This window comes from Sminthopsis crassicaudata, chromosome 4 (assembly GCF_048593235.1).
Source record: "Sminthopsis crassicaudata isolate SCR6 chromosome 4, ASM4859323v1, whole genome shotgun sequence".
Classification (NCBI taxonomy): domain Eukaryota; kingdom Metazoa; phylum Chordata; class Mammalia; order Dasyuromorphia; family Dasyuridae; genus Sminthopsis; species Sminthopsis crassicaudata.
In genome coordinates this window covers 384,775,412-384,796,029 of record NC_133620.1, presented here as the reverse complement: position 1 = coordinate 384,796,029, position 20,618 = coordinate 384,775,412, and the positions used below count along the sequence as shown (strand labels likewise).

General features: G+C 35.8%; 1 protein-coding gene across 1 annotated transcript in view; it reads right to left on the bottom strand.

Moving 5' to 3' along the window:
• SLC35F3 (solute carrier family 35 member F3) overlaps positions 1-14,089 on the bottom strand; it is a 511,111-nt gene extending 497,022 nt beyond the window's left edge. Inside the window, exons 1-2 of the mRNA XM_074262421.1 lie at positions 13,630-14,089; positions 12,845-13,074 (exon numbers count right to left, since the gene is read on the bottom strand). Of these exons, the coding sequence (XP_074118522.1) occupies positions 12,845-13,074; positions 13,630-13,682 (283 nt within the window). The 5' untranslated portion in view covers positions 13,683-14,089. The remainder of the gene's footprint in view (positions 1-12,844; positions 13,075-13,629) is intronic.
• Between the last annotated feature and the right edge of the window lie 6,529 nt (positions 14,090-20,618).

The window sequence follows — 20,618 nt, the reverse complement described above, 5'->3', positions numbered from 1 at the left end:
TGAAGTCAACCAGGTTAAGTGACTTGCCTAGGATCACAAAGCTAGTACATATCTGAGGCCAGATTTGAACTTTGGTTTTCCTGACATCTTTCTGATTCCAAACCCAGTGCTCTATCTATTGCCACATCTAGCTGCCTTGTATGAAAATAGGTTGGTCATTTTACTGGTCTGAGTCTCATCTACTCATTACAAAATGCAAATGATAGGGCTAACATTATCTAAATCATGTAGTTGTTATGGAATGACTATAAATTTTAAAGTGTTACATAAATGTAAATTTTTGTGATTAGTGGTTTTAATCAATAATCAATATTCAACAAGCATTTCATTAAAGATTTGGGGATAATCCAAAAGGAAAGTGAAAATAGATCCTATCCTTAAAGATATCACATTTTAAAGTAGGAAACAAACATGAAAGTGATTAAATACAGACTCTCTCTTTTAGAGAAAAAGAGAGAAAGACAGAGAGAGATAGACAGGGACATGCACATAGAGACAAGGAGAGAGACAAAGAAAGATAGAGAAACAGAGGCAGAGACACACACACACACACACACACACAGAGAGAGAGAGAGAGAGAGAGAGAGAGAGAGAGAGAGAGAGAGAGAGAGAGAGAGAGAGAAACATAAGGAGTAGATGAAAGATAATTTCAGAGGGAAAAGCATTAAAAGTTGAGGGAACCTGGTGGTCTCCTATAGCAGACAATTTTTGAGCTATTCTGAAGGAAGTCAGGTTTTCTCAGATGTGGGATTGAGAAGAGAGAGCTTTACAAACATGAGGGATATATATATATATATATATATATATATATATATATATATATATATATATATATATATATATATTAATTTAGGAGCCTCTTGAACTCTTTGAGGCTCTTAAAAAGTCACTAAATGTCCTATAGTAGAATGTTAAAGCACTAACTAGCCTTTGATATAAAAAAGAATGAATATGCACTTTTTTAAAAAAATCAATATTTTTCTGGTGATGCTATATGGATATCTATCATGGAATAATACAATCTCAAAAGACTACAAATTTAAAGTAGTCCAAAGAATAATGGAGACACACAGGTTGGACACAATTAGGCTTTGGTGAAGGGTGGGTGGGCAAATGTTTAACAACTAGCTCTCTGAGCTGGAAAATGTATGTATGATACACTTTTAAGTTTAAAATGTATTATTAATATTTTCTCCATCAGTTGCTTATGTTTAAACAATGAACAGTATAATTAATCAAGCCCTGATATGTATCATTTTCTAATTTTCAAGGAATAAATACATTGAAAATTTAACAATTGGCTGGCTGGTGAATGCAAGCTCTTATATACTTCTGCTTGGGTCTTATTATATTGACTTTTGTGCAAGAAGAGATATAAAATTTATCACTCATCATCTAGAAAATGAAATGAAGGTTGCACATCTTTTTCATTGTGTAAGTGAGGAATAAGAGATGGGCAGCTTAAATCCTGTTGCTGGTACCCATAAAATATTAAGAAACCTAGAGAAAGGTTTACAGTGACTTACATGGATCCTCTACAAATGATTGTGAGAGAAAACAGGCAGAAAGACACAATTTGGCTATATTTTTAAGTATTAAAGGAAAGGTCTATATTGAGAAGATCACACCTGCAATGAAGCATTGAAAAATAAATGCTTTTCATTGACTATCCATTCATAAAGCTGAATATTTGATATAAAACAACAAAGCAAGTTGGAGATCAGGGGCTATTGTGTAGCCACTCCCATCCCCAATAGAAGACAGAATCCATTTTCCTGAAGTCATTTTTCTGCCCAGGGAGTTAGGGAATATGGTACAAGTCACACTCATGAACATCTTGCCTAGAATTGCTAGAAAGGAAGCAATAACACTTGATATGATTGTTTAGTATAGATTTTAAGTTCATATACCCATTTACCATACTATGATGAAATTCTGAAGCATCACAAAAAATTCCAGCAGAGTCACAGAGATATATTCCAGATTCCAATCAAATTGACTTAAATGGACCCGACAGTTTTCATTATTACATTCTGTATAAAATGTCACATAGACATTTACTGGAAAACTCAAAATTTTAATGGTCCAATATAGGAAAGAGGAAATAGAGTGATTAACAATTTTGGAAAAGAGAATTTCTGAATGAATACTAAAGAAACTGTGATAATATCCTATCACAAGGCAGGACCACATTTAAAGTGACTGAGATGAGAAATATTCTGTCTTTGAACTTGTCCAAAAAATAATGTTACTTAATTTCTCTCAATAATCTAGTCTAAAAGTCAGTGATCCCCATGGAAAAGTAATTTTCCTATATTTTTGCTGCTTGGGTAGCAATAAAAAGAAGAAAATAACTTTAAATGTAAAAAAAAGACTTAGTTTAAACATTGTGTGAAGAGGAAGAATTAGAACGACTCGCATATAATCACAAAACTAGAGATGGATGACTATTTAGTTCAATCTCATAATTTCAAGATGTGCAAACTGAAGTCCAGAGGCTTTACATGACTTGCTCAAAGTGACACAGGTAATTACCATCAAAAGGATGACACCAGATTCATTATTTTTTCCATTGTGTTATGACACATTCCCTTTTAGAGAAATTTTATGAACAAACTGGGAAAGCTTTGCTAGAGCAGCAGACCTGGTGTTAGGAAGATCTGAGTTCAAATTCAACCCCAGACATTTACTAGCTATGTTATCCTCGGTTAGTCACTTAACTTCTATTTGCCTCAGTCTCCTCATCTCCAGTATGGAAGCTCACACTGAGAGAAGGAAATAGCAAATCAATCTAGGACCTTTGTCTAGAAAATCCCACTAACAATGTTCTGTAGAACTGTACATGACTGAACAAGTGAATAAAATGGAATGAAACACTTGCCTGAAAGTGGAAAAGTGAATCATCTACATTCTGTACCATAGATTTGAAAAGAGAAATAAATTGTTTTTGACAATATTATGTTATTGTAAAAATAAGGACAAGCATACACACACACATAGACACACATACACACACACATTATTGTAGAAAAGATAGATGGCCACTGAGGTTTCTTCCAATATATTGACTTTTGTTGGAAGGGACCTCAGTCATTATCTCTCCTATTTAGAATAATACCATTTGCCCAGCCTTCACCTGAAGTCTTCTAATTAGGAGGTCTATGCCCAGGAAAAGAAAAAAAAAAACAAAAAAACAAAAAATGTTCCACTTTTGGATATCTAATTGTTAGAAAGCTTTCCCCCTGACATTAACCCTAAATTTTTTACTAAATTTCAAGGAATTTCTTCTGAGCATATTCTCTGGAGACAAACATTTATCTTTATTAAATGCTACTATTTTATATTTGACTTCATGCTTTAGGATTATATTGGTTTCTGTTTCTAATATCCAAAATGATAGCTGTTCTCCTTAGCTCTGTCATCTTCAAATTTGATATTTTGTCATTAGTGCCTTTAAATCAATTTTTTTGTGTTAATTTTTTTTCTTTTTCATGTTAAAAATATTAAAGAATGCCAGATCAAGAATAGATTTTTTCATGTACTGACTCCATTGGAAACTCCTTCCAAGTTGAAACTGAATTATTTATGACTGTTTCTTGAGTCCACCATTCAACTTGTTCCAATCCTACCTGATTATACACATTCCAGCCATATCTTAATTTTATCCTTCCATTAGAATAGCATGAGAGATTGAACAATTACTTTGCTTAAATATAGATATATAATGTGTATAGGAAGCTAAGTAATGCAGTGGATAGTACATTGGGCTTGGAGTCAGGAAAACCTGACTTTAAATCTGACCTCAGACACTTACTCTCAGTTTCTTCAACTATAAAGGAAGGTTGTTGTGAGGATCAAATGAAAGTAATTGTAAAGCAAGTATCACACTGTTTGGCACATAGTAGGTACTACAAAATGCTATTATTATCATTATTGTTTATAGTGTTGCTTTTAGTTATATAACATTTCCCTATAAAGAATAAAATGTATTTTCTCAAGGTCTAAAAGGAAGAACTTTATTTAAGGATAAAACTTTAAAGTTTCTGACATCCTGACACATCAGAAAAGGTTGCTGCTCTAATTTTCTGTTCTCCCCGCCTTCCCTACCCCCTCCACACTTAGCCTCAATTTCTCTTCCTTTTGAAGTACTTTAAACCTTACTTCTCACATGACAAGTTTCTTCCTAAAAATAAACTTTTACAACCAAATTGTAAATCTCTTGCAACTAGGTCATCTTTGAATTGCTGACCTGACCTTGACTATTTCAGGAAAATCAAAGAGAAGTTGCTCTCCATGATTTCGATTAAACCATTAGCCACTGATCCAGTCAGGAATGACATCCACGTCAGAGGCCTATATTCATAGTTTAGTCTGGAATTACACAGAGGACAAGTAGTAAGATAGATTTCCTCCCCCTAACCATTTCCTTCCCAAAATCCTTTATAATAAATATCACCAAAATGATGAAAACTAGAGGCATCTCGAACATTTACTTTATAGGTTGCCATTTGTGATATTGGACTTCATACAATCTCTTCCTTGGACTAAAAACATCAGTGCTAGTCAGTTTTTCTTTATATATTTGCATAACCTAGTTCATATTTATATATTTAATAATAAAATATAATGGTAAGGGATGGAAGTAGAAAGAATATTCAAAATATGGTATAATGCAAAGTTTGGAGGATCTGAGTTTACATTTTGATTCTACTACTTATATCTCATTGCCTATGTGATAGATAAATTATTTAATTTCTCTAGACAGTAATTTTTTCAACTGCAGGACTAGTCCAGGTCGGAAGTTATCAAACTGTATCCCCAAGGTTAAATCTACTCTGCTGCCTGTTTTTATAGACCACAAACTAATAATGGTTTTGTTTACATTCTAAAATAATACTTAATACTTAGATGGTAGGTCATACAAAAAATGGAAGTTGGGGCAGGTTTGGCTCACTAACCACTGGACAATATTATCACTAAAGTTCTTTACCACTTAATAGAAAAGTGTAATGTGTAAAAGTTTCAAACAAATCATCTGGTGGTCCTATCAGATAAGTCAAATGTTACTATCCGTTGAGATCTATTATCATTGACATTATTCCTTTAAGAAATCATGATTTTATTAGTATAGATATTCCCTCTACCAGTGCAGATTAAAAACTCTATTCCATTTTGAAAGTCACTAAGATTAAAAAAATCATCACTTCATCAATCCATTGATCCACCTCTCAGACCTTATATAGATTGGTCTTTGAAAGACAATCTTGCTGCTTCTTATTTAAAGTCCTTTTAGCCTGTTTGTTATTCTGCTAAATAGTCTTTGTAAATTCTAAGCTATCACATCATCTAATAACAAAAACCATTTCATTCCATTACAAGGGACAAACAAATGAAAAAAAATCCTGGTTGATTTATTTAGCTGTGTAAACATTTGAATATTAAACAAAAATGAATTAGAGAAGGAGAACATGTTGTTGAAGGTCTATTTCTCTTTTAGGTTCATCAGACAAGATGGGAAAAATGTAATAATAAAAGGAATAGGGATTAGACTATGTGATTTTGTTGAAAATAATAAATAATTGGTATATATCTTGATCTTCTAAGTGGTAGTCACTGCACTGGATACTGGGAATACAAAGACAAAATGAAATACCCCTTCACTTAAGGAGTTTTCATTCTAAAAGGGTGAGACAAAATGAAGTCTTAATGAATAAATTTAATCCTCACTATTCTTTACCTTTCTGCAACCTTTGCTGTAGTCAGTGGATAGAACTCTGGAATTGATCATCAAAAAAACTTGAATTCAAATGTTGCTTCAAACATGTATTAAATATATTTTCTCATATATAAAATGAAATAATGTTTTTTAATTACTTGGCACAGACTAGCTGCTTAGTCAATACTTGTTCCTGTTTCCCCTCTTTTCCTGGAAACTCTCTTCTCTGTAAGTTTTTCTGACACTGCTCATTCCTGGTTGTCTTCTCTCCTTTCCAAATGTTCCTTAGTCTCCATTGCTAGACTTCCTCCAGATCACTAACTATGAATGTCTCCCAAAGTTCTGTTTGGGAACCTCTTTTCTCTCCAATGACCTCACTGATCTTATCAGCTCCCATTGGGATCAATTAAATTTCATGTATGTAGCTAGCATTATATGGCATCTTAAAGTATAAAAGGCCCTTTACAAATATTATCTCATTTGATCCTCACAACAACCCTACTAGGTGCTATCATTATTCCTGTTTTACAGATGAATAAACTAAGAGAGACAGAAAAATGAACAACTTGCTCAGAATCACACAATTAGGGTGTGTCTAAACTGGATTTGAACCAAATGTCTACTGGACTTCTTGGGCTAGATGTCCAGTTGATATCTCAAATTGAACATTTCCAAATCAGAACTCATTATGTTTTCCTTCAAAAGCTCACCTCTTCCCAACTATGTTATTAGACTCAAGAATATTACCATATTCCTAGTTATTCACAATCTGGCTATAATCCTCAGCCCCTTATTCACACTTGTCCTTTATATCCAATCTGTTACTTACCTTCACAGCATTTTCATTCATATGCCCTTCTCTCTTCTCCCAGTCATTACCTTGATGCAGTTTCTCATTATTTCATGTTTAGACTGTTTCAATAGCCTTCTGGGTTGTCTCCCTGCCTCATCTTTTCTCTATTCTGGTCCATTCTCCACTCTGCTGTCAAAATGATCTTTCCAAAGTACAGATCTGATCATGTCACATTCTGTTCCACCTTCAAAAAGCTTCAATCCCAAGAATTCGTTGATACATACATGCTTAAAAATTCAAAATGCTAGAACCATTGAATTGTTCCCTCCATCATTTCATGATAATCAATAAAATCAATCAGTGCTTTATTAGGAAAAGTATTATCTGCTGGAAATTTTGAAAGTGATTTCTGAGTTGGGTGGGATTCAAAATTTTATTCTGTTATATTTACCTACTTTTCTCCTTGGTTTTCTCTTGAGGAGGAAGAGGAATTTAGGTAGAGAAGTGATTATGCAGTTGGAACATTTCAAGGGTGACATGAAATCACAAGGTTTCTGACTGACCTAGAGACTCAAGTTTTAAAATAAAGATATGGATACTATATAGGATATCCATGAATGAACAAAACTCCCAAAATGCTCTGGGCATTCTCTCTGACAATCCCCTGTGCCTGGAATGTTCTTCCTCCTCAACTCTGCCTATTGACTTCTCTGGCGTTCTTTAAGTTTCAATTCAATTTCATCTTTTCTGAGAAGCTTTTCCCAACTCCTCTTCTTTCTAGTGCTTTTATTCTTTTAATTATTTTCTATTTATCCCGTACATAGTATGTTTATATGTATTTGCTTCCATGTCTTCTCTTCAGTTAGATTGTAAGCTCTGTGAGAGGAGGGAATGTTTTGCTTATTTTTGCATCCCAGAGTTTAGTGCAGTGTCTGGCATATAGTTGTACTTAATACATTTATGGATTTACTTATTGAATCAGTTTGAGAAGGAAAGGTGCCACTTTATCCTGAGGATTCAAGGATGGTAGATTCAATATATGGGAATCCAAACTGCACTCCCTACTCCCAAATCTCTTCCAACAAGACAGGGTAGGATTAGATAATTTTTTTTTTAAATTAGAATAGAAAGCTATAGTGCTACTGAGAATTAGAAAAGGTACGTTTTTATTTCTATACACTTCTAATTACCTTGTTCTTTAGTATATATAGTCTGGAGTGGGTGGACAGAGGAGATATATAGAAAAGAGAGAAGCAGATGATAGGGGCACACTTCATGATAGTATGACAGTAAAAAAATAAAAGGGAACTATAATTAGGGTTTGCATGAGACTTATCTTTAAATTCAACGGGTCAAATAGGCTCAGAGATCTAGAGAAAATTTTTCAGTTACTTGAACTGGAATTCAGTAGTCAAGGAAGTTTCAAAGATAGCAAAGGTTAAAAATCCTCTGAAGGTAGTCTCTCTTTCATTAGTTTAAAATGAAAAATTTGATGCTTTGGGAAGAATAAACCTGAATCAGGTTGGCTAGCCCTAAAGTCCAGGCCTTGGTAATATCTATACAGATCATCAGTAGGAAACATTTACATACATTATGACACACATATGACTTAACTTACACAATAAGTTCTCGAAAATTTTTGCATGAATAATATCATACTATAAAATATTTAGTTCATTATTTAATGCATCTCTTCTTCCTCCCTAAGTTTAAAGCTTTTTTGGAAATCAAAGAGTCCTTTATTAAAATAAATATTCACATCCTAATTAGCCTGATTAGCTATTTAGATTTGGAGTTTTTTTTTTCTAATAAAGGCATATCTACACTAAATGGTTTATCATAGCATATAAAGATAGAAATGTCCAAGATACCTTGATTTTCTAGCTGAGAAGACAGAGACGTTAAGGAATGGTCTCCAAATGACATATGTAATAAGTCAATAAATATTTATTGAGCATTTGCTATATGCTGGTGCCCCAAGTTAGCCATTGGGATATAAATACAAGTAAAAAAGGCATAAAATCCCTACTTTCAAAGAACTTAGTCTAATAAATAACAGAGCTGGTATCTAGAGGCAGAACTTCTGATTTCAAATACAGGGTTCCCTTATACTACAACAGTCTATTTCATATGCAGTAATATAATTTTATTTTATTTATTCAAATGTAGTTTTATTGGTACCTTTTAATTTTACATAGTTGTTACCATTCATACAAAGATTAGAAAATATTTAGGTCCCATGAAAAATGACCCAAAGTATCAAACTAGTAAATTCTCAATTTCAGTTTTGTGCCATATGTAAGTATATATTGAAATATATTCATACATACACACTCCAGTATATGCTTTCTCTTTTCTATCTATCTTGTAGAGTCATTTCACTATCTGTTAGCATCCTCACTAGAAGAGAAAGAAGAAAAAAAGGAAAGAAGAAAATCTTGGTCACTATTTTTGTTATTTTCTTAGTAGGTCTAATAAGATAATATTTATAAAGTGCCAGGCACTGGGCTAAATGCTTTACAAATATTACCTAAGTTGATCTACATAACAACTCTGAGAGATGAGGAAATTGAAGCAAACAGGGGTTAAAAGTTTGAATTTTTGAATTCAGACTATCCTGTCTCCATGCTGAGAGTTTTATCCACTGATAGTCAGCTTCCCCTAGTAAAAGAGGGAAATTGTTGGAAGGCAGGAAATTGTTAAAATAGAGGTATCCAAACTCAAACACTTCTTGATTCTAAATATTTCATCCTGCAATAAAAGGCAACTATGGCAGGTTAGTTCTCCATCTCCCTTTTTTTTTTTAAACTTTTAAAGTAGCAATTTTGAGCTGTTAGGTAATAAGAGTAGGGGAGAAGGAAAGAGTCCCAAGTCACTAGGTCCTCTATTAATTGGCAGAAGAGATGAGAGAAAAGAATTAAATTCAAACTAAGACAGATCAGGAAACTCACTGATTCTTAATCCTTCATAGTTTACAAAATCTGGACCTCTGAAGTTTAATCACTGGTCCAGCATTCTGGACAGTATATCCTTTAGAATTAAGATCTTCTAGGACATTTTATGATAATTTTCAAAAAGATATTACTTATTTATATGGACTGATTGAGGAATACTAAAAGAAACCTGTTTGTGACCTGTTTGTGAATACTCTATTTAACAATGAGTCACCTAATATAAGATACTAAATGTGCAAGCACACATAATTTCTCATGTAAGTATTTGAATAATTTTTTCCTACCAAAAAAAAAAAAAAAAAAAAAAAAAACCTTGGCTGATTTGTACCTATCAAATAGAGCCTAGAAACTGTTACTTGGCAACTTCTTTAGTTGGGACAAAGATAAAAAATTCCGAAAGATGAATGTCAGGAAGTCTAAATTATTATTGTACCTTGGAGTGACAAGCTCAATTTAAGGAGAAGGCTTAAAGTATTCTATAATTTAATCAGGACACTGCAAAATGAACATGTCTTTAACAATCCATATCTGTGCTTTAAAACATACATATACACACAGACACATACACTAGCAACAACAATAATTGAATTAGTAGGGAAAAAAAAAAGAAATACATAAACCTTTCCACCTATTTAAGTAGAAATATCAAACAAGAATAGTACCCTGAAATTTTTCTGGGCATATTAATAAAATATCATTTCCTGAAACTTTAAACTTAAAAATATCATTAATTCAATCAAAATGTCATGTGTTGCCTAAAGCATTTTTATAAAAAAAATCTTGAAACAAATAATCATCCCCACAGGAGAAGAAACAGTAGAATGAAGTAGGTTAATTTATAAAGCAACAATCACTACAGCTTAATCCATTAATGACTGATTTGTCAACTTGAACAAGCCAGTGAAATCACTGTCACAGGAGCTAATAAATCACTTCTCACCACTGTGGATAGTCCTTCTCTACAACTTATGGTTTTTGATTCTTGGGATAGGAAGAGGTTAAATGAGTTTTCCAAGGACCTATTTGTACAAAAACGTAGCAGGGTTTTTTTTTTTTTTAATGGTGGCCAAGAATTGGAAATCAAGGAGATGCCCATCAATTGTGGAATGGCTTAAACATCCAAGGTATATGATTGTACCAGAATATTATTGTGTCATAAGAAATAACAATCAGGATGTCTTCAGAAAAATCTGGAAAAGCTTACATGAACTAATGCATACTGGAGTGAACAAAACCAGGAGACTGTTGTACACAGTAACATCCACTTTGTTTGCTGAAGAATTGTGAATGACTTAGTTATTCTCAGCAATACAATGATCTAAGATAATCCAAAGGACTAACGATAAAGCATATTATGCAACTCCAGAGAAGGAACTGATATTATTCAATATAGGCTCAAACATACTATTTTAACTTTCTTTTGATAATTTTTAAATTTTATTTGAGTCTTACTGGAAATGCTCTACATAATTACACAAATATAATCTATCTATATCTTATTGCTTTTTGTCAGGGAGGGATAAATTTAAAACTTCAAAAATTTAAATAAAATGTTAAAATTTGAGGAAAATAAGTTTTGGGAGTCACATAGTTTTTATATGTCAAATCAGGTGGAATTGTTATCCTAGTCTTCCTGACTCATAGGCCAGCTCTCTATATACTAAGCCAGGTTGCATCTATTTGTTAATAATATCTCAAACTAGTGGGGGGATAGAATTCCATTTAATAATAACTTTAATGGTACAAGGCAGAGATTTTGACTGGCATTTTGATGACTTAATTCCTAAGTGTATTTTCACAAAAGCAGTTTTTTCACTTGAAGAAGGAAATTTTTCTATATCTAAACTCAGTGACCTTGGTAATATGATATTCATTTTCCAATGAACAAATTGTGAGACAGTCACAAGAAGAATTGGAAAAATAAAGAATTATGATTTCAAGGAAAAAGCAGATGGATCCTAAAAGTCTGCAGTCTCATGGAGCTTCCTTCAGTAATTAAGAAAGCAGATAGAGAAGCATTGCCTATGTCACATAGGGGAAAAAAAAAAAAAAAAAAAAGAAAAAAAAAAAGCAACCAACCAATCAACTAAAAACCTACTTATAATGTGTCTTACTTTTTCCATGCTGTATGTAGATTTTTAAATAGGAAGGAAGGAAAAATTGCTTTTTTATCCCTCTTCTATACAATATAAAACCTACATAGTCAGGAAAGTTTTTTTAGCACAGGTAGGCAGGAGATATAAGAGGCTACAATGCTTATTTTGACCCAGATGCAATCATAATGATTTTTGTTTAAAAAAAGAAAAGACAAAAAAAAAAAAACATTCATTCATTGCTCCTTCTGCAGATGTCTTATTCCTAATCTAGACAACTGCCAGCATACAGGAATATTTGTAATGAAATATAGAAATTTTTAGGACTGATAAAGATTAAGAGCAAAACCTTGAGTGTATCTCTAAGAACCAACAGACTATGTATCCAATCCAAAAAAATGAAGATGAATAATGCCTTTAAAATTTTTCAAATTCTTAAAGATCACCCCAAAACAATGATTGCATACTATTTTTTTTTCAGATGGGGAGACAATTGCCAATCTCCTTTTTGCTGTATCAAATTGTATCAAGAGGTTATGACCCAATTTACCAGTGTTTTCCACTTCTTTTTAGTCATTGTTTCCCATTATGAGTGACGGAGTAATTTTGACTTGGTAAATTAAAATATTAAAAAGATAACAGGCATGGTATCCACAAAGAAAGTTTCACCTGTTCCAGTGCTTAGCACAGTGCCTTGAAGAGAGTATGCGCTTAAGAAATGGTAGTTGACTGACTTCCACATACTATTAGCCATCCATCTTGCAGAAACCACATGCCAATAACTAGAACACAGTAAAATATCAATTCAACAAAATAATGGTTGGGGACAAAGGGAAGCTTAGATATAGATCGTTTTTCTTAAATTCACCTTGCATAAACTTCATGAGAGGAGCTAATATCTGGCTAAATACCGAAAGCTGCCAGACACAGTGAATCAGTACACATTCTGGGGGAAGCCTTGAGATGTCCAATGTCCACCATATTTAAAATTCTGAAGTAATTATTTAATTCTCCCCCCAAACATTTCCCCTGCCCTCTGGATCGTGGGCTGTATATTTAGGGGGAGAGGAAGTATAGATAGACAAGAAGAACTTGAGGAATTTATCATAGTTGGATATAAAAGTTTAAAAAAATAAAACAAAACCACCCCACTACCCTTTCTAAGCTGCTAGACTTGAGCAACTATTTTCAGAAAAAGTTAGATAGGGATGCTGAGTCTGCAGTTGCTGCCTGTGGCTGGGAGAGATGAACATGGGAAAGTAGCGTAGAAGGGAGGCAGTAGTCTTACTTTTGTAGCTGGCTGCCCACGGCTGGTAGCCGTAGTAGCCAGTGATGCGCAGGATCCGCTCCTCGATGGATGTGAGCCCCACTGATGCGCTCGTGAGATCCTCCACGGATCGGGACCATTTCAAATCCTCTTTGATCGCTTCGTCTACCACCAAGTACTTGAGTTGCCTGAGCTGGGGGCTGATGTCCGATAGCCTCCGGGGACTGACATCTGGTGACCTCCTCATGCCACTGAAGCCAGCAAAGATTCCCAAACAAGGGATTTGAGGGTGAGGGAGGGAAGAGTGGAAGAAAAGAAAGGAAATAAATGAATCTTAGAAGTCGTTATGAAAGAAGAAGGGGAGGGAACTGTCCTCAAAGCTCCAAAATGTAGGGAGAGGCAGAAAGGCCACCCGTTCTTCCTCCCTCCCTTCCCTTCTTCACCCCAGTCACCTTTCTATGTCCACTCCTGCATCTCCCGCAAGCACCAGGTTCAAGTCTCCTCTGCTGCTTCGCAAGGGGAGCATGAGTTGCATGGGATTATTGAACACTAAATCTTTGAGCATTGAAATCTCAGAGAAGAAAGGGCCAAATAAAAAATAGAATGCAACTTCTCTAGCTACTCTCTCATTCAACCTTCTCCCTTATCTCTTTGTCCCCCACCCACGGGCAGGTGGGAAGGGTGTCACCCTGAGTATAAGGGTGGCAGAAAAGAGAGAAACCATTGGTAGCTTTCTGTCCAACCCTACCCCGGGGGCGATTCCCGTTCCGTACTCCCCAGGCTCCCGGTCCACAGGCGCTACTCACATGGAGATGGTTTTGCCCCTGGGTGCGCCGTTTGGAAACTCTCGGATCCCCATAAGGAAGAGCGGCGAGGGGCTGGGCGCTCCCAGACTTCAGGCAGACTGGTGCTGCCGGCGGGGGCTTTCACCGGCCGCTGGGGCAAGGGGGAGAGCGGCAGAGCGCTTCTCTGCGGGTTAGGGCTGTCAGCCAAGAGCCGCAGAAGAGAGCCTTGGCTGGTCCCTGCGCCTCCTTTGCCCCCTCCTACTAGCCGGTCCCCTTTCCTCTCTCCAAAGCCGAGGACTTCCGAGTGTCCGGAGAGATGTAGGCAGCAGGGGACTAAGTCTCCAGCCCACGTACGTTTCCGGGCAACTGGACGAGGTTGCGGCCAGACAGCAGCTGCCCTGCTAGGGATGCTGCTGCCCCAGGCACCCGGGCTCCCTCCCAGCTTCACAGCCCGGTGCAAGAGGCAGGGAGCAAGAGAGGAAAGCTGGCGCTCCAGCAGCACCTGGGGCCGGGCGGAGACTGTACCCTTCGCTGCCGACAGAGGGAACCAGGCGGGGGCGCTGCTGCCCTCCCCCTCCCATCTGCGTCCTCTACCTTTCAGATGAACCCAGCCCAGCTTAGCTCAACCCAGCCCTACCCAGCCCATCACCCTTTGCAAGACACCCATCTCCCGTCCCTCAGTTTGCAATTAGCCAAATCACACAATATTTGTTTGGTAGTGTTTGTCATCTTTTGGAAAAGATTTGAAATGGTGTGGGGTATAAAAATGACCGTCACCACAATTCATTTCTATAGTCATAAAACCAAACTCTGAATGCCCAGTGATTGTCTAATATATAAGGACACTACCAAATCCGTGAAGTTGCCTTTGCCTAAATCTCCAGGCTGATACATGTTCAGTTTGGCAGTAATCACTAAGCCAGCATTTGTTCTTAGGGATCTAATCAGATACCACAAATACTGTTTTCTCTTTTCCTCACTTTTCAGTTGGCACTTATCCTGCTCTTGAAAGAGTAATGTCAATATGCTTAAGCGAACATTTATTACGTGTCAACGATCAACAACAAATAAGCATTTATTAAACTCTTACTATATATCAGACATTATACTAAGTACTGGGATTGTACAGTACAACCAAGAAGAAAAGACACTCCAGATCCTCGAGGAGCTTACCATCTAATAGAGAAAGCAATACATACAAAGTGAGGGAGAGTGGTACTTGAGTGTATGCAAGATGGGTACACCTGAAGAATGAGGGATAACTAATCTGAATCCTTCACCAAAAAGGAGGTTTCAGAAAGAACTCATTGAATGGGAGTTGCAATATTCACAGCAAGGTGATGCATACTATTTTCTCTTACACCTTCATCAGCCTTTGCACTTTCTTACAGTAAATGTTTTCTGATTGCATTGACATTGAAAATCATTTTGACTTTCTGCCTCTCAAGTTCCCCCTTTCATGTCATTTGGTGAATATTAGGAATAAAGACAGGATATGTGATTTTAGTTTGTAGCAAACTCCTAATGGAGGAAACTCTTGTCCAATGCATGTCAACACCTTCTTTGAAAGTACTGGAGCACAGAGTTTTCTAGACTGCAGAAAATTTAAGTGGCTTGCCAAATTTCACTTTTTCATAATATCAGAGATGGTGGTTGAATTTAGATCTTCCTGGATCCAAGGGCAATTATTTCTCCAACAGAGACAATGCTGGTGAATATTATGAGGAATAAGTAGATAAATAATAAATATATACAATTGAGTTCTTGATGGCTTACCAAGTGAATCACATTACAATCACTTTGTTTATACACACACACTCCCACACACATACATACATGATATTCAAAGAGATCTTCTAGGTTCCTTCCTAGAATCATTTACACAACAAGAAACTTACTTCAGACATCACATAAGCTATAGCCCAGCCAAAGTGTGAATGCCTTTTACAACCTTCTCAACAAATTATCATCCAGGTTTCTGTGAAAACCTCCAGGGACAGAACTTTCACTGTTTTATGAGGCAGCACATTCTGCTTTTGAATAATTCTAACTGTCAGAAAGTGTTGTTAAGTACCAGCAAAATCCCACTTTCTATAGGAAGTCTTCCTTAATACCTCTTAATTCCAATGCCTTCCTTTGTTAATTATTTTCTATTTATCTTGCATGTAGTTTGCTTTCTATTTATTTCATTGAATGTTATCCACCTCACTAGACTGTAAACTCCTTGAAGGAAGGACTGTCCTTTGCCTCTTTTTGTAACTTCAGTACTTAGCACAGTGCCTATCATAGTAGGTACTTAACAAATGTTTATTGATTGATTGATTTTTAATTGCTGTTTTTAATGTTCAGCTAAAATCTGCCTCTCCAGAGTTTTCACCTAATTCTAGGAAGGAACCCAGAATGTCTCTTATATTTTTATGTGTGTGAAAACAAGTGATTGTAATAATGTTATTCCTCCATAGTAAGAAGACCAAGTTTGTTCTCTCTTCTATAAGACAACTGTTCATATTTGTGAAGATGAAAGCAAATTTCACTTCCTAAATCTCCTCCACTCTAAACCTCAAGGACTTTCCATATAGTATGATTTCCAGAACAAAAGTAACATGGCCATTATTTTTCTGTTGCCAATCAGCTTAGTAATGTCTCTTCTTAAATGTGGTACCTTGAATTGAACACAAGTCTCCCCAAAAAAGTCTGACCAAGGCAAAGTTCAGGGAAATTATCTTCTCCCTACTCTTAAACACCAGGCATCTCTAAACATAGTCTAAACATGATTATATGGCTGCTTCTTCCATCTTAAACTGCTGAAATAGAATTGAAGAACCCCAATAAAATAATTTTTAAAAAATTCTATTACATTTTATCTTATTAGATTCAGCCCAAAGCTCTAGTCTGTCAAAATTTTTAGCAACAAGACTTCCTTATTCCTTTTAGCTCTGAGTCTTGTGCAAATTTGTATATCATCCATACCTTTATCCAAGACATTAACATAAATTTGGAGTGAAAAGGATCAAAGAAAGACCAGAGCAACTCTCTCCAGCCAGATCTTGATCAATTAATCAGCATCCTTTGAGAATGGTCAGTCATAGGCATCTGAAACTACCTCATTCACAATATAGATCTTAACTTGTCCAAATATATGTCATGAGAAACTTTGCCAGGGCTTTGATCTAATCTAGATATGCTAACTAGTTCCACAAGACTCTCTAAATCTACTTGTCTGGCGATCCTGTCAGAAAAAGTCAAGATGTTAATTTGGCTTGGTTAGTTCTTAATCGAATACATGCTGGTTTATCTTAAGAACTATTTTCATAGCTCACAAAGTAAATTTTTGGTAATTCTTTCTAGAATTTTACCAGAAATTACCAAGCTAGTCAGATTATTATTTGAAGTATTCACCATGTTCCCCTCTTGGAAAATGGCAATATTTCTCACATCCAGTTCATTAACATATTTCTTATTTGCTACAGTTCTTCAGAGATCCCTAAGGGCAAAAACACCAGTTATATGCTAGTTCTTTTCTGTCTGCCATTCTTCTTAACCAGTTTAGAAAAGAAATGGAACTGGGGAGGAAGAGAAAAAGTCTGAGTACAAGTCTTGTTTAAAAAATATGACAGAAAGGGACAGTTATATTTTTCACTCTCTTGGCTTATAGGCCAGAAATGAGAATGCTGGGAAACTATGCATGGCTCTTCCCTTTTCTCCCTCCTCATTCTCAATATATTAAAGATTGGTTCATAGTTCATAGAATAACAGATAAAATAGAGACTATTATTTCACTAGTATAAGAAATTCCTTGAGAAAACTTCAGATTGGAACCTTCTAGTTGCCTTAACACTGTGCAGGAAATTTAGGCAATTTACCCAGTGTCATACGACCAGTATGTCTGAGAAGTAAGATTTGAATCTGTCTCTTCCTGACTTCAAGATCAGTTCTCTACAAATTACTCTATACTGTTTTTTGTTTGTTTTTTAATAAAAAGCAAATAAATCAGAAATCACTGAATGAACTTCTGAAAAATGAAGGTATTTTTCATTGAACATCTTCCAAAAAGTCATCTAGTCTCAGTAATATGGAGGGATCCTAGGCAGGGCTCTCAGCAGGTATGAACTGCAGTTCTTCAGTCAGGGGTTATTTTCCATCTTGGCTCTTTTGAAAAAAATAAAAATAAAGGAAAAAAAAAACAGGAAAAAAACCCATCAGCAAACAAGGTCAGGCAGCTGCTACTTGCATTGATGTTCTTTGCCTTAGTCCTAGCTGGTAATACTGCTGTCCCCTAAGGCACTACAAAAACAATCATAAATACTTCTTGCTTAGGCTAAATCTTTCCCTGTTATTGGATATAGTCTTTAGTCACTGAAGAGAAGAAGCTCTGCTAGGTTGCCCCATGTCTACCACAAGACCTAAGAGATCCTCCTTGTATTCTCATAATGCAATGCCATTATAAGGGCTTGCCTTTCAAGAAATTTTCTCCTTTTCCATCATTCCTGTTGACCTCTAGATGCCAAGGAAGTTTACCCCAGGATTCTCCTAGTGGCCTTTGAATGGTATTATTTTGGTCCACAGGTACTAACCCCTCTTTGAACTGATTTTAGTCATGTCTTAGTGCAAGGGGTCAGTAGAAAAAGTTTTGCATGTATTCCCTTAGTGAGTGGATTGATGTGACGGGAGAGTGAATTGAGGAATGACAACAGTAAAAAAACAAACAAACAAAAAAACCAATTTGTTGTTTAGTCATTTATGACTCTGAGTCCATTTAGGGTTTTCTTGACAGATAATGAAGTAGTGTGGCATTTCCTTTTTCAGTTCATTTTACAGATGAAGAAACTGAAGTAAACAGGGTTAAGTTTCTTGTCTGGGTAACAGAGTTAATATCTGAGGTCACATTTGAACTCAGGTCTTCCTAGCTCCAGGCCTGGTGTTCTATTCATTGAGGCACCCAAGTGTAATAATAGCTAGCATTTATGTACAGCATCTTGCAGTTTCCTGCTCACTCTCTGTCTCTGTCTCTCTATTTCCTTCTCTCCCTCCCTCCCTCTCTCTCTCTCTCTCTCTCTCTCTCTCTCTCTCTCTCTCTCTCTCTCTCTCTCTCTCTCTCTCTCTCTCTCTCTTTCTCTTTCTCTCTCTCTCTCTCTTTTTTTCTCTTTCTCCCTCTTCCTTTTTCCCTCCTCCTCCTCTCTCTCTCCCTTCGTTTTGATCTCCTTTTCACTCTTCTATCTCATTTGATTCTTAACACAATTAAGAGAGATAGGTAGCATCATTATCCCCACTTTACATACTGGGGAATTGAAAAGAGGAAAGTTAAGTGAATTGTCTAAGTTACATAGATAATAATTGTCTGATGAACAAATTGAACCCAGTTCTTCCAGATTCAAGGTCCTGTACTCTATCAGCTATGTCTAGCAAATGCCTCCAGGAAAGGCCAGTCTCAGTATTGGCTATGTGATTTATTGTATAGCCCATTTTCTTATTTGGTAGATCAAATTACTTTGACTTCATTAGAAAATTATGTGTGAGGCAATTAATAATTCATAATACTTAAGAATTAATAGTAATTGACATTTATAGGTCTGGATCTGTGATTTCATTGGTGCAGGGAATTCCCAATGAAGCAACTCCCTCTATCAACACAGATCAATAACTGTTTTGCAATTTATAGTCTTAGAGAATTGCCTGGGAGCACTGAGACCCAAAGTCATTTGCTTATGGTCACAGAGACAATATGTGCCAGAGACACAGTTGTAGCCAGGTCTTCCTAACTGGTCATATATCCTTTATCCACTAAGCCAAGGCATCTCTCCAACATTTATACAGCACTTTAAAATTTGTATACTATATCTCATGGAAACCTCATGATAGCCCTGTGAAATAACCAACAGGTGTTATCTTCATTTTATAAATAGGGAAATTTATAATCAGAAAGACTGATTGACTTGCTCATAGCCACACAGCTAGTAGTGGTCGAGAACTCTGATTTGATTCTGGGTTCCAAGTGTAAAACTTCTTTCCCTATGTCATGTTATCACTTCCCTGTAGAGTAATAGCAGTTATATGTTGTCCTAAATCTAAAAAAAAAACCTTTGTCAAAGAAAACTGTCTATAACTTGAATTGACTGTCCTTGTTCCTTAAAGCAACTAGGAGACACAACAAGCCTATTAATAATATAAGCTGACAAGAATCACAAGATTTGGAGCTGGAAGGGGCTTCAATAACCATCTGATCTGAATCAGTTTTTGTTATTGTTCTTGAAGTAGTAGTTCAATCATTTCACTTGTGTCTGACTTTTCATGACCCCATTTGGAATTTTCTTGGCAAAAACTTTGGAATGGTTTGCAATTTCCTTCTTCAGCTCAGTTTGCAGATGAGGATACTGAAGTAAATAGAATGAAGTGACTTGCCCAGAGTCACATAACTACTGAGTGTCTGAGGCCAGAATTTACTTCACATCTTTCTGACTTCAGGTTAGGCACTCTATCTACTGTGCCATATGGTTGTCTAAATCATATCTTCCATCAAAAGATGACTAATGACATATCTGGCCAGTCATCCAAACTCTGCTTAAAGATCTCTAATGAGGCAGAACCCACCACCTCCTTAGGTAACCTATTCTACTTTTGGATAATTGTTATAAGTTTTCTTCTGATATAAATTCTAAATCTGTCTCAGTAACTTAAACATTGTTATGTGCTATGACATTTCTTTTCTTGACAAGTTACTCAAGAGAACAGGAATAAATGATAAGATAATGATAATAGCAGAGGAGATCATCTCCTCTATAAAAAGTGTTCAGATAAAGAGAATAAAATCCAAATATGATCAGACTGTGGAAGAACATGCTAAACAGAATCTTGGGACTACCTCTTGCAAGCATTTCCATAGAATCTCTGCCTTCTCAGTTCTTCCTCTCTTGTGTCTAATAGGTTTCTTTAGTTCATGTTTCAACATGGGGTGAGGGCTACCTTGTCTTTACAAGACTAGTTTCCATCTTTGGTGTCCAACTGATACACTT